Source organism: Lipotes vexillifer, unplaced genomic scaffold, assembly GCF_000442215.2.
Source record: "Lipotes vexillifer unplaced genomic scaffold, Lipotes_vexillifer_v1.1 scaffold783, whole genome shotgun sequence".
Classification (NCBI taxonomy): Eukaryota; Metazoa; Chordata; class Mammalia; order Artiodactyla; family Lipotidae; genus Lipotes; species Lipotes vexillifer.
Window position 1 is genome coordinate 251,453 of NW_006793239.1, and position 14,355 is coordinate 265,807.

Consider the following 14,355-nt stretch of genomic DNA (forward strand, 5'->3'; position numbering starts at 1 on the left):
CTATTCCTTTCTCCCCTCTTCTAAGTTTCTGTTTCCTTGTCTTCCTCAGGCCCATCAGTTTCAGTCTTTCCCTCCCTTGCCCCTGTCTCTCTCCCTCTAATCCTTCACCAGCAGCTCATGTTCCTCCTCACCCCATCCCCAACCCAGACCTCTCCTGTTCTCTCTCTGTGTGTCTTTGTCTCCCTGTCTCTGTCTCTCTTCTTTCTGGTCTCTTTTCTTCCCACTCACTCTCTATTTTCGTTTGTCTCTGTATCTCTGGGGGTCTCTGGCTCCATTTCTCACTTTCAGCTTTTCTGTCTCTCTGCCTGTTTTTGTTTGTTTCTCTCTCCCGCCCATATCTTTCTCTGTCTCTGTATCTGACATTGTAAGAGTCTCTCCCTCCCTCATTCACCTCCCCACCTTGTCTTTCTCCCTCCTGATTTCTTTCCCTCCCAACCTCCCTCTCCCTGTTCACGATCTCTTCGTGTCTATGTGCATGCATATGAAGGCATCTAGGTGTCTGGGTCTCTCCCCATTTATTTCTCAGTCTCTATCTCTTTCTCTCCATCTCTCTGTCTCTGTCTCATTCTCTTATCTGTTTTTCCTCTGGGTATCTCTTTCTGTGTCTGTCTCTTTTTCTGTTTCTCCTTTATCTTTCTCTCTCTAGCTCTTTCTGTTTCTCTCTCTTCCTCTCACCCACACACAACTCTGTGTGCTTGCTCTCTATCAGTCCTCTTGTCTCTATGACCTTCATTTTTGTAATGATTTGTAGACAGGGGCCTTGACTGAACTTGGCTTCCCCCAAAGATGGCTGCATTTTCCTTACTGACTGAGAGGAGAGAGGATGGTGAAGAAACACAAGTGAGCGCACACGCATCCTGGTGCCTTTCTTATTTCCCCCAAGACACCACGATACTGCCTGCAGGCCTGGGGCCGGATGAGCGGGGGTGCTGGCAGCCTTCCTGCCAGGGGAGCACAGCCCGTGCAGGCCGCTGGGTCGGGAGTGGTGCGGTGGGTGGGTGGGTGGGTGGGGTTACCGCTGCCACTGGAGTCCGGCTTCCTCTCTGGTCTCAGCCCCTTCATCACACAGATGCTCTCCATGACCAGCTTGACAGGACCTGGTGGGTTCTGCATCGACTTCACCAGTGAGATGTCTGCTGGGTTCAGGGTGTCCAGTGCAGCGAGTGCAGCCTCCAGAGCCGGCATCGCCTCTGCCAGATCCCCTTCACATTCGTTCTGCAGGCGGCACAGAGACAGAAGAGGTGAGTGCCTGGTGCCTGGCACACTGGGGGTGAAGCAAGCTCTGCTCCTGGGGGAAGCAGCAGAAGTGAGAAGAGGTGCCTCCCGCCCCAGTGTCCTTCCAGGACACTGCTCCCTCCCAGAGGTTTGCATGGCGAGGGTGGCTCTCACAGGCAGCAGGGAAGCATGCATGCATTTGGGAGCTGTGGTCTGGATGCCTTGGACATTTGAGAATTTACCGGTTTTGCGATCTTAAAAAAATCATGCTTTTGGTTTTTAACGAATTCCCAAGAGATATATGCAATCAGTGACCTCATACCCATTGATCAAGGATGGGTTGAGAAGATGAAGTAAAGAATGAAGCCTAGGGGTGAGTGACAGATGGGAAGGGGATTAGGGCAAGTTTGGGGAAGAATAAGGCATGGGGGTGGGAGAATGTCAGAGATGGGGTGAGGGTCTGGGATGCACTGTAGCTCAGAGATGGGGTAGGGGTGGAGCTGGGGACAGGGTGGAGTTTAAGGCAAGACTTTAAGGAGGAGGAATGAGGATAGAGATTAGAGCTGGGTAGTGAGTTCTGGGAAAAGGAGACTGTATATGTTTTGCCCATTATTTCTTTATTTGAAAATAAAGCTAATATAATGGAATATTACTCATCCATAAAAAGAAATGAAGTAACAATTCATGCAACAACACGGATAAACCTTGAGAACATTATGCTAAGTGAAAGCATCCAGATAGACACAAAATGCCACCTCCTCTATGATTCCATTCACATGAAATGTGTGTAAAAGGAAAATCCACAGAGGCAGAACGTAGGTTAGTGGTTGCCAGGGGCTGGGGAGAGGGAGAAATGGCTAGTGACTGCTAATGGGTACAGGTTTCTTTTTGGGTAATGAAAATGTTCTAGAAGTAGATAGTGGTGATTGTTGTACAACTTTGTGAATATACTAAAACCTCTGAATTGCATGATTTAAAAAGGTGAATATTAATGGTATGTGAATTATATCTCAATTTTTTTTTTTTAAAAGGGAAGATTGGGCTTCCCTGGTGGCGCAGTGGTTGAGAGTCCGCCTGCCGATGCAGGGGACACGGGTTCGTGCCCCGGTCCGGGAGGATCCCACGTGCCACAGAGCGGCTGGGCCCATGAGCCATGGCCGCTGAGCCTGCGTATCCGGAGCCTGTGCTCCGCAACGGGAGAGGCCACAACAGTGAGAGGCCCGCGTACCACAAAAAAAAAAAAAAAAAAGGGAAGATTAACATTATAAGATTTCAGAATTTCATAGATTACAGTTGGCCCTCTGTACCTGTAGATTTGGAACCACGGGTCCAGAGGGCAGACTGCAGGGGCTTGAGCATCTGCGGATTTTGGTATCTGTGGGGTCAGGGCCCGTGGGGGTGGGGAGGGCTGGACCCAATCCCCTGCAAATACAACTGCATTTAGCAGTTCAATTACCAAATCCTCCTCCTACAACAACAATGAAACGAGGTAAAATGAGTTAGCCAAGGTCACAAAGCTGGTTAGTCAACGAGCCAAGCTCCAACCCTGGGCCCCTGGCTCTTCACTCAGTGAATTTTCTGTTAGTCACCCAGCACAGGGATTGATCACACAGGCATGACTGAAGTGAAACTTCAAAAGAGAATGTTAAAAGCAGCATGTCGAAGTCTATGTCCTGCACGTTTATTTGTGATAAGCAAACAAAATAAAGGAGGTTCCACCTTCTTACATACAGGTGTGTGCATGTGTGTATATATACACGCATGTGTATATCATGGATTCTTTATTTTAGGTTTTCTGCTTTTCCTATAAATTTATAGCAAGGTTTCATTTGGCTTCCTTATATTAACCCCCACCCCCAGATGAGCCACGTTAGATGTCCCCAGTATCAAAATGGAACGTCCTGCTTTGGATGGTAAGAATGGCTCAGTCCCAGGGGCAATTTAGTTTGCCCCTTCTTCAGCCCTAGGATATGTACCAGAGTGCAAGAAAAGGGGAAGGACCAGAGCTGACCCCTGCTGCTTCTCATGACCAGCTTCAGAAAGGGTTTGGTGGCAGAGGAGACTACAGGTTTTGGCTCAGCTACATTTTGGATTCTCAGTAGATTTCAACCATCCCAGGTGCCCCTGGTGTCCTATTATTGATAGTTCTGTGTCACTTTCTTATAATGTGCCAGACAACTAGTGGCCTGCATTCACATTATGCCTCCCAGTGGCCCGGTAGCTCTGCTTCTTTCCTAAGGGTAAGGCCTGGATTCTAGCAAGTTTGTTTGTTAAGTGACTCAAAAGGCCTCTAATTGTAACATTGTCTCTAGCAGTGATTCTCAACCCTGACTCTGCATCAGAGTCACTGAGGAGCATTTAGGGCATTCTCATGGTCAGGCTCCACACCCAGAGATTCTGATTCATTCAGTCTGGGTGGGGTCTGGACATTTGCATTTTTAAAACTCCAAAGCTCTGTTGAGAGATTCCAGTTGATACTCTGGAAACACTGAAAACAAGGCAGGAAGGAACAGACTTCAACGCCCAATAGGGGAATGGCTACTTGATAGGTGAAGCACCTACTTAAAATGGTCATTAAAATGATTATATGACATTTTGGAAAAATATTTGTGATAAGCTGTTAAGGAAATTAAAAAGCATAAAGCAAATCACAATTATGCTATGATTGCAATACCAAAACTATCCACGTGTATAGACAGGAACTAGAGGAAAACTTGGAAAATTGGAAAGGTGTTAAAGTTGAGCTCTTAAAAATTCTTTTGTACGTGTTATGACACCATTTGTTTCTATGATTAAAAAAATTATAATTAAAAATGACTTCTGGGGCTTCCCTGGTGGCACAGTGGTTGAGAGTCCGCCTGCTGATGCAGGGGACATGGGTTCATACCCCGGTCCAGGAAGATCCCACATGCCGCGGAGCGGCTGGGCCCGTGAGCCATGGCCGTTGAGCCTGCTCATCCGGAGCCTGTGCTCCGCAACGGGAGAGGCCACAACAGTGAGAGGCCCACATACGGCAAAAAGAAAAAGACTTCTGTGGGGACTTCTCTGGTGATCCAGTTGTTGAGAATCCGCCTTACAATGCAGGGGGTGCAGGTTCGATCCCTGGTCGGGAAGCTAAGATCTCACATGCCGCAGAGTGGGGCAACAAAGCCCGCACGCCGCAGCTACTGAGCTCGCCAGCCACAACTAGAGAGAAGTGCGTGAGTCCACACGCTCTGGAGCCCACACACTGCACAATGAAGATCCCGCGTGTGGGCCACAACTAAGACCTGACACAGGCCCCCCCAAAAAACACCCCCAAAAATAAAATAAAAATGACCTCTGTGGCTTAGCAGTGCACAGAGCAGCAGGGCTGTTTGAGGCGTGTGAAGCACAGTGCTTGTGGATGAAATGTAATCAACTCTGCAGTACTCCTGACATCATTTATTATCCTTGTTACGGGGGAAAGAAATGATCCATTAGCTTAAAAAGAATCGACCAATGTAAGTAAACCATTTTATTTGGAAGCAAGCTCTTGTTTGAAGAATGGTCAGAAGAAATTTCTAACTGCTAAGTGGAGACACAGGGACAAGCATCTTCAGCTAAGTGCCAAGAGCCTTGGAGTCTGATCCTACCAATTAGCTGTGCGGCTCTGCAAAGTCAATTTACCACTGAACCTCAGTGTTGTTGACTTCTAGACATTGATGGCTGTCATTAGTAAGTCCAAAGTCATTGTGATAATGGAACCGTATACTTGAAAGTGCTTGGGGAAATATATAACATGAACATTAATCAGATTTTCTTCTATTATCTGAATATAGGTGAAGCCCTTCCCAGGACTGTTCTTTGGTATAAGAATTACCTTCAAATGGGGTCCTCTAGATTCAACAATCTGTCATTTGACAAATATTTACTCCACACCTATGACATGCCAGCCACATTTGAGCAAAAACATGATTGAGGTGAAGGAGATAGCCAGAGGGAACAGCCAGTGCAAGGGCCCTGGGATGGGAACATGCCTTGTGTTTGTTTGGGGAATAGCTAGGAGGCTGGTGTGGCCAGAAGAGTCAATGAGGGGAAGGTAATAAGAGATAAGGTTAGATCTCGTTGGGGCTTATAGGACTTGACTCTGAGTGAGATGGAGAGTATATGTAAAGCAATAATGCTTCCTGGAGAGAGCCAGGTGTCATTTGCTAGCTATGTGATGCTGGGAAAGCATCCTTTCAAGCCTTACATTTTTCCTCTGCAAGATGGGCATGACCATGCATATTCTGCAGACTTTGTTAGGCTCTAGTGAGATAATAGATGAACCCTGAAAATGCTGATTCCCTTTCTTCTCTCAGCAGTTTATACCTTGATTCCTTGAGCAGTGGCGGCAGCAGCATTGGCTTCTTCTTCATCGGCTTGCACCAGAAGTTTCTTGGCATCGGCTTCTCGCGTCTCCCCTTCAATTTTCACCATCATCTTAGCGGTCTCCTCAGAGGTCTGAATGAGTTGGGGTTGGAGGGCAGTCAGTTCTACTTGCATGACGGCCACCTAACAAGGAGAGGAAGGGGGGAGGGGTGCAGGGTCAGCTATGTCAATGCCGAAAATGGCATGGCTGGCAAAAGTTGAAACGATTCTCTAACCTATGATACACGCAGAAAATACTAATGATTTTAATGGTACTGGGTACATATTTGTTGGCTGGAGTTTCTCTCTTTGATCTTTCAATATTTTGTTACTGAGTTCATGCTATGTGTTGTAGTTACCAAGCTCTGTGGTAGGCACTATACATATAACAGTAAACAAAAAATTTTTTAAAAGATACAACACTTGAAAAAAGATATTCCTTGGGGCTTCCCTGGTGGCGCAGTGGTTGAGAGTCCGCCTGCCAATGCAGGGGACACGGGTTTGTGCCCCGGTCCGGGAAGATCCCACGTGCCACGGAGCGGCTGGGCCCGTGAGCCATGGCCTCTGAGCCTGCGCGTCCGGAGCCTGTGCTCCGCGACGGGAGAGGCCACAACAGTGAGAGGCCCGCGTACAGCAAAAAATAAAATAAAAAAATGATATTCCTCCTGCATTGAGCCTACACTCTAGTGTTGGGGGCAGCGAGAGAGGCCCGCGTACAGCAAAAAATAAAATAAAAAAATGATATTCCTCCTGCATTGAGCCTACACTCTAGTGTTGGGGGCAGCGAAAGACAGAACAAAAGTAAGTTAGGAGGAAAAAAACCTCTACATTTTTTTAGGCTGTGAAGGAATCATACATGGCTGAGAGAGCTGGGATACAAGGAAGTTTCAAGGCCATTTTTTCCCAACAGTCTGATGCTCTCTAGAAAGTTCCTGCCAGGTAGTTTTCTGGCCACTGTTTGAACACTCCTAATGGTGGGGAGCTCGCCACCTCTCAGGGGAGCTGGGCCATTTTTCAGGCAGCTGAACACATTAGATTTCCTGATAAGGAGCTGGAATTTACCCCCAGGCAGTTTTTCCCCACTGGTTCTGATTCTGCCTTCTAAGGCAGCTCAGATGCTTATCTGAAGAGAGTTTCATAACCTTGAACCCACTGTCCACAGAAAGCCCACATGAGAGAAGAAGCATAGCATGCTGGCCTGATTAGGAACACAGATGCTGCAGTCATGCAGACCTAAGTTTCAGTTTTGGCCTCACAACTTGCACCAGCTACTCATGAAGCTGTGTGATCGTGGGCATGTTGCCTGGCCTCTCTGGGTCCTTGGTCTCTTTGTGTGTAATGTGGTGATAACAGTACTTTCCTTATATACAGCACCAGGCACGTGGTAGGGCTCAAGTAATGTTAACTGGCACCACATTCTCTTTACTGGTCTAGACTGTCTCAGGTCATTTTGCTGCTCAACACAGTTTGCTCACCCTTGTCTGGATAGACTCCAATTTTCAACATCTCTCTAAAAGCTAAGGACCCTGAATTGGACCCAGCAACAGAGCAACAGAGGCACCCCTGATGTTCTTTCCCATCCCTGTGCTGCATGTTGGTGGGTCTGCTATGCTCAGTGACAGGTCAACCTACTGCAAACCATTCAGTTGCCTGAGTTCTTTTTTTTTTTTTTTTTAACGTTTTTATCGGAGTATAAATGCTTTACAATGGTGTGTTAGTTTCTGCTTTATAGCGAAGTGAATCAGTTATACATATACATATATCCCTTCCTTAGTTCTTTATTGGTGCTGAAAATCCATGTCTTAATATGGTTTTGTCAAGTGGCTCAAGCACAAATCAATTACTAATTTATATGCCAGGCATTTTGCTAAGGGTTACACTTGTGTCAGCTGATTTGATCTTCATAACAGCCCTATGAAGTGAAGACTGTTATTATCACCTCTTTTTATAGAAGAGGAAACTAAGGCCCTAAGAGGTGAAATAACATCATCAAGGTTCCATAGCTGATAAGTTATAAAGCTGGAATTTGAGTCCAGGCCCTGCTCGTTAACCACTGCCTTATTCTGCCCAGTTCCCCATGAGAGTATCCAGGGCTGGGGCAAGGGTGAGGTGAGTAAGGCACTTGCCTTGGGCACGAAATTTAAGGGGGCTCCAAAAACCTCAGTATTCAAGATAAACAGTATTTTACTGTAATGTTGTAAAAAGTTAAAATTAGTTCAAAAAGATCCATGATGAACAAAACATCAAAATCTTAAAGACAGACGGGGCTGGGTTTAGGCCAAGCAAGTGAGGTGAGTTCTGCGAGCACAGGGTCAGAGGCTGTGTCTTTATTTTATTTGGTGCTCTCTTGACTTCTGCACCTGAACAAGTGCTTTACCGCATCCTATCAGTCTTGGACCCCTTTGTCCCTGTACTATTTTGGCAGTGCTCACCTGTGAAGCGGCAAATTCAAGTTTCTGCAGGCCTGTCAGGTAGCGGTTCCTCATCATAGCCACCTCTTGCCTCTTCCTATTCAGGAGCGTCTTGAAGGTTAGGATCAATTCGAGGTAGGAGGTGGGGGTAACGTAGTTGTGTCTGCGAAGTGTGTTGTAATAATCAAGCGACAGCTTTTTCGCACTCTCCTGGAAATATTTGCACATGGAGATGACCCTGCTGAGGACACAAAGGTGGTTAGGCAGGCCCAACTTGCTCCAGAGAGATCCAGTACAGCCTCGGTTCACAGATGTGAGGATGTGAGAAAGCCACTCACTATGGCCCACTAGAATCCCAAATTCTGTGAAGCATGTCAACAGAGCCTCGAGAATGATTGGGGAAGTATATATTCTTACTAGAATGATCTTTGATTAGGTAATTTCTATCTTTAATCATTTTTGTGACTCACCAGGGCTTAAGCTGGAGTTCTTAACCTTTGTCAGTCTGGTGAAGACTCTGGACTTTGCAGAAAAATGTTTTAAAATGCATAAAATAATATATAGAGGGTTACAAAGGAAACCAATTATGTTGAAAGAGTTTTCAAAATATTTTAAAACCCAAATTTATGATATAGTAATATGTGTGCTTTTATTTATGCATTAAATCAGGGATCAGCAGACTCTTCCTGGTAAGGACCAGATAGTAAATATTTTAGGCTTTGTGGGACAAGTTCCCTGGTGGTCCAGTGGTAAAGAATCCACCTTCCAATGCAGGGGACGTGGGTTTGATCCCTGGTCAGGGAACTAAGATCCCACATGCCGCGGGGCAACTAAGCCCACACCACAACTACTGAGCTCACGCGCCTCACCTAGAGAGCCTGTGTACCACAAACTACAGAGCCCATGTGCTCTGGAACCGCATGCCAAAACTACAGAGCCCATGCACCCTGGAACCTGTGCACCACAACTAGAGAGAGAAAACCTGCACGCCACAATTAGAGAGAAGCCTGTGCGCCACAACAAAGAGCCCGTGCGATGCAACGAAAGATCCCGCATGCCCCAACCAAGATGCCGCATGCCCCAACCAAGATCCCACAATGCCGCAACTAAGACCTGACGCAGCCAGAAATTTAAAAAAAAAAAAAAATTTAGGCCTTGTGAGCCACATGGTCTCAAGAGCAACTATTCAACTCTGCCACTGTAGTGTGCATGGCTGTTTCCCAATAAAACATTATTTACGAAAATAGGCTGTGAACTAGACTTGGTCCATGGATCATCATTTGCCGACTGTGGCATTAAATAGTAAGATTGGACAGCAGATCTAACAACTACCATCATTTTGAAGGAAATGATATATTTGGGGCATCTGTAATGACTGAATGAGTTATGAAAATAACCATGATTCCTACTGGTAACAAAGTCACACAATCCTACTGGGGTTTATTGCCTACATTCATTGAAAAAAATGCAAAGTATCAGTTAGATGTCAGTGAAAATGAAGATGTACTTTTTCCCCACTCACGTTCACTGTCCCTCTGAATTCTGTTCATGAGCCTATGGACCCAGGTTAAGGGTCTTCTGGCCTAGAGAGCAAAGTTCAAAGTTCTTAAAAGCCATGAATATTCTGACCGCTACCTATTTCTTCATTTTCTATTCATTCATTTAATAAGCAGTAATTGAACCTACTATGTACCAGGCACTTGCTAGGCACTAAGGATACAGAAGTATACAAGAAGGTGATATGACCCCTGCCTTCATGGGACACCTAGAGTGGTCAACAGTCTTAACCCTTCTCTTACTGTAGCCAAAATTCAGTGTTTTTTTTTTTCGTTTGTATATCTGTGCTTTATACAAAAAAAGAGTAAGTTATTTTCATAACAAAAAATCCTCACAAGAACCAGTTTTCATCCGCTTGGCAGCAATATCACCCCTCTTGAGAATGCATGCTCTAAGACTATTGAAATAGCAATAGTATTATATCCAGGTTCTCATAGCTATGACAACAGTGCATCCCTAGGACAATTCTGAACAATGAAATGTTATTCTTTTTCAGCAAAGGTGTTTTATTAAATATCTAAATGTGATTTTAAAATATTAAGACATTTTCTATACATAAAATGATAAGTTTTGAGACATTAACAAGAATAGAGCCAATATCTAGATTTTCATTTGAAATATTTGGTTGCCGTACTAAAATGCAGCTAACACTTACTCTATCCGAGTATTGTCATCGAGCTCCACATCTTCTAGAAATGTGTTGGCTACCATTTCCAGGGCATCTGTGGGCCAAGACTGGAACCAGTCAATTGTGCAGCAATTGATCAGGGAAGGGAACATCCGCAGGTGGTTCCGGAAGGCGTCCCCAATCGGACTCATGGCTAATGAAAAGTAGACTTCGTTAGTTCTCTTTCTCCAAGTCAAGGAGGCTGAAAGGGACAGGCAGGTCTTTCCAAGGATTCTGGTGGGGTAAGGGAGCAGTCATGTTTCCTATATTGGCATTCCAGGGTGTGATTGGGAATAGTCAGGATGAGTGCCTGGGAAGCACAGGGGAATCATGGGATATTTTCAGGAAACTTTGTGATTGGAATTCCATTTATTACAATACCTTCTGGCTCATCTCCAGTATCCACATTGTCCCTTCCAGATCCTTAGGGTCACACAGCCAGAGTGGCTTGAGCCCTTTGACCCACGTGCTCTGTTTGTTCTGACTCACAGACGTAAGGGAGCTGTGGGGCCATCAGCTTGTTTCTGACCCCATCCCCATCCAACCACAAAGGTCGGATTCTATGCTCCAAATTCCGTTCACTGTTTATTTAGACCCAGTGTGGTGGGAGGAAGCATAATGCACAGGTGGAAGTGTGAGGAAGTCAGCGTGGCTAAAAAAGAGAGAAGGGGAAGCTTAGTTGGAGATGAGAGTGGAGAGGATGCAGGGGACAGCCTGGCAGGTTGCCTTATAAGACTATAGGTTAGGAATTTTGGTCTTTATCTGAATAGAAAGCAATTTAGGTGTTTTAATTTGTGTATGTGTGTAAATATACAATGATCACATTTGTAATACATGAAAAAAAAATCCCCATCCTGACTCAGTGGAACATAAAGGTCTGGAATGGACAGAGCAGACACAGAACAGTTAGAAGGCTGTAGAGGTGAGGTCTGGGTGAGATGATAGCGGCTTAGCTAATATGTAGGTGGCAGAGATAGAGATAAGTGGGTAGATATGCGAGAGAGAAGGCAAAAATTGACAGGACATGGTAACAAGAGAGAAGTATTAAACACGACCCCTAAGTTTCTGGATAGATTGGAGGTATCGTTCATAGAGAGAAGAACTCCAGGTGCTGTTCTGTGAGGTTGCCGGGTAAGGTACTAAAAGGAAGGAGAGGGTTCAGAGGAGAATTCAGAGAACTGAGGAGAGTGGAACAGGTTTAAAACAGTTGTTCAGGACAGTGGAAGTTTCCAAAGGAATTCTAGGCACTGACCCATGGGCGAGTGAGTGCCTTGGCTGGATCATTCCTGGCACCACTGTAAGAGGAACGGACTTCAGGCATAGGAGATCCTGAAATACCCAGAGGAAAAGGGCAAACTGAATTTGCTTCTTCTTACCAAGGACAATGTGAAGGTTGTTTTTCACTCTCTCAATAAAGAAGTTATACATAGAAAGAGGAGTGGCTTCCATCTTCTTGCCTTCTGTCCTTGCTGCCATTTGCATCTTCTCCACAAGGTCAGCCTTCTCGTCAGCGGGGAAGATGTTGGGCACGTCTCCCGTGTTCAGAAGCATGTTGATGTCCTCAATGAATGACTCGTCCTTGACCTGGTTATCGGTGAGGAGGAACACAGTACTCCTGGAGGCCACAGCGACCTGTAGCATGATCTTCTTCAGGTCCTCTCGCCAGTCATTGCCTGAGTAGCTCTTAGTGATCTCGATCTGGTACAGCTCATATGAGTTCATGAATGTGGACAGTTTGCTGGCACTCTGCCGCCCACTGCCCCCAATGCCCACCAGGAGCAAGTGGCCTTTGTCCTGCTTCAGGACCCTGCATATCCTGGAGATGTGCTCGATGGTGAACCTGAACATGACCAAGGACATGGGGGCCTTGCTGATGCTGTTGAACTCTTCCAGGTAATACTCCATGACCACTTTGAGCTGTTTTAAGTCAGTGATCTCATCATAGATTTTTTTGTCACTTTCTGGCTTGAAGAAATCTCCAAAGAAGAGGCTACGGATATTATCATCAACTATCTTTCCAGTGGGTGACAGGTGGATGAGGACCTGTGGGAAAGGTAAGTCTCAGCTAGGCATTCAGTCAGTAGCCCCAGCCACCAGGGTACTGGGAGGTGTAGAGGGAGGGAGCAGGGGATGTATTTGTTTCCTCTGAGCATTCTTCAAAGTCATGGTTCATCAACATTTTTTTTTTTTTCTTTAAACAAAATATGTGGATCTCGTGGTTGTAAAGACTATGATGAAAGGACATTTGAGAAAAGAGTGTGAAAGCAAGGGTCAATCTGTTTGCTTAGTGATTAAAACATTGGTGGTTAGATTGTAAGATCCCAAGAGGAGGTAGTCGAAAGATGGCATCATTTTTAATGTACTTGCTCCTTCACCAAACAGAAGTGCAGGCATTTCCTTGGTCCCCACTCTGTACCTAGAGTAGAAATGTTTTAGATGCCTCTTCTTCCTGATATTAAAAACTGGCAGTGCTTCTGCACTTGGCCTCTGGATGCAACATGAAACACTTGCAATTTTTTCTATGGAGAAATCGTAGCTTCTTAAGAATAGAGGTAGAACTAGATGATGCAAATACATGGGCTTAAAACTCTTCTTATATCAAAATAGAAAAGAGAAAATATTTACAAATGGGAAACCATGACAATCTTTCACTCGGGCTTTACCAAGGCATCAATCAAACCATGAAAATTCATGGTGTATTTATTTCTCAACTCACAAATTAACTGACCTGGCAAATGCATTTTACATTAATCATAAACAATAACATCATATCATAAACCATAAGTTTGAATGTATCCAAACTTATATGTTACCAGGGAAGTGAAGTGAAATTGGGCCAACTATTATATCACCAAATTGAGTGATTAGTTGGCTCAATACACTGTTTCTTGAGATTCAGAAAGTGGAGCCGTAAGTCTCTAGTAGGAAGACAATCTGAAATCTGAGACTAGCGTCTTCAAATATTTGGGGGCAATTTCTGAGGCCAAATGATCACAGGGTCTGGCTTACCTTTTCCATAGACTGCTTGAAGCAATTGGAGGTGGTTTCCCTCACCATGTTGAAAAAGACCTGTCTGTCCTCATGATCAATCAGACGGTCATAGAAGACCCGGTAAACCTCATGGATCCAAAGCCGGATAAATTTTTCTACATCCTGAAAATCCAGTTAATTATTTGAATAAATGGCAGGTGGTGACTGAGGTGGTAGTTCTCAAATAGTTTCTAAATCCTGGGGTCGATATGGGGCTTTAATGAGATAATGCTTACAAAATACTTAGCACAAAGCTTAGCATAGATTAAATGCTTGACAGAAGTTAGATATTACTCTTATCATTGTATAGTCCATGTAGCCAAGGATATCACTGAATGAACTTGATAACAGAAATGATAGCGGCTGACCTGTAGGTGGGTGTGAGGGCAGAGCAATACCCCTTGGATCACCCGTGAGAAGTCCCGCAGGTTAAAGACATAGTGTGACTTGGAGGGAGTTGGCAAGAAATTCTCCACTGCAGCTTTATAAATTGTCATTGTAGCTTGTACCAGCAACTTTCCATACCTTGGGAGGAAGGAGAGGGCAGACCAGTTAAAGAGGGGCCAGAAGTGAGGGCCCCAGGCCAATAACACAGGAACCTCTTACCTTAAGAACATCACATCAAACCCTTTTCCAAAGTGCCAGTCAGAGATTGAACTGAAAATCTTGGTTAAAATTTCATCCTCAAAGGCATTGATGGAAATGATATTCAGATGGCGAGTGAATCGTCCTGGAAAACATGCACAGGTGTGAGTGTGCATATATTCTCACACTTACCTCCTGGGCCTAGAGATCCTGAGATACAGAAGAGTTTTCCCTCTGCCTCAATGTTCTAGAGCTGTGCTGTCCATTATGGCAGCCTTATGAAAGTTAAATAACATTAAAATTTATTTCCTCAGTCTCACTAGCCACATTTCAACTACTCAAGGATAACATGTGACTAGTGGCTGTTGCATTGCACAGTACAGATACAGAACGTCTCCATGATTGCAGAAGTTCTGGTAATAGTGCTAGTCCAGTGCTCAAGGTTGTTAAAAGGTAAAGGCAGGGCTTCCCTGGTGGCGCAGTGGTTGAGAGTCCGCCTGCCGATGCAGGGGACACGGG

General features: G+C 45.0%; 1 protein-coding gene across 1 annotated transcript in view; it reads right to left on the bottom strand.

The window, feature by feature from the left end:
* The window catches only part of DNAH3 (dynein axonemal heavy chain 3), a 190,490-nt gene that overhangs the window by 35,710 nt on the left and 140,425 nt on the right, over positions 1-14,355 (bottom strand). The window contains 8 exon segments of the mRNA XM_007466279.1: positions 1,017-1,215; positions 5,548-5,730; positions 8,019-8,235; positions 10,210-10,403; positions 11,626-12,264; positions 13,231-13,374; positions 13,620-13,776; positions 13,858-13,981. Of these exon segments, the coding sequence (XP_007466341.1) occupies positions 1,017-1,215; positions 5,548-5,730; positions 8,019-8,235; positions 10,210-10,403; positions 11,626-12,264; positions 13,231-13,374; positions 13,620-13,776; positions 13,858-13,981 (1,857 nt within the window).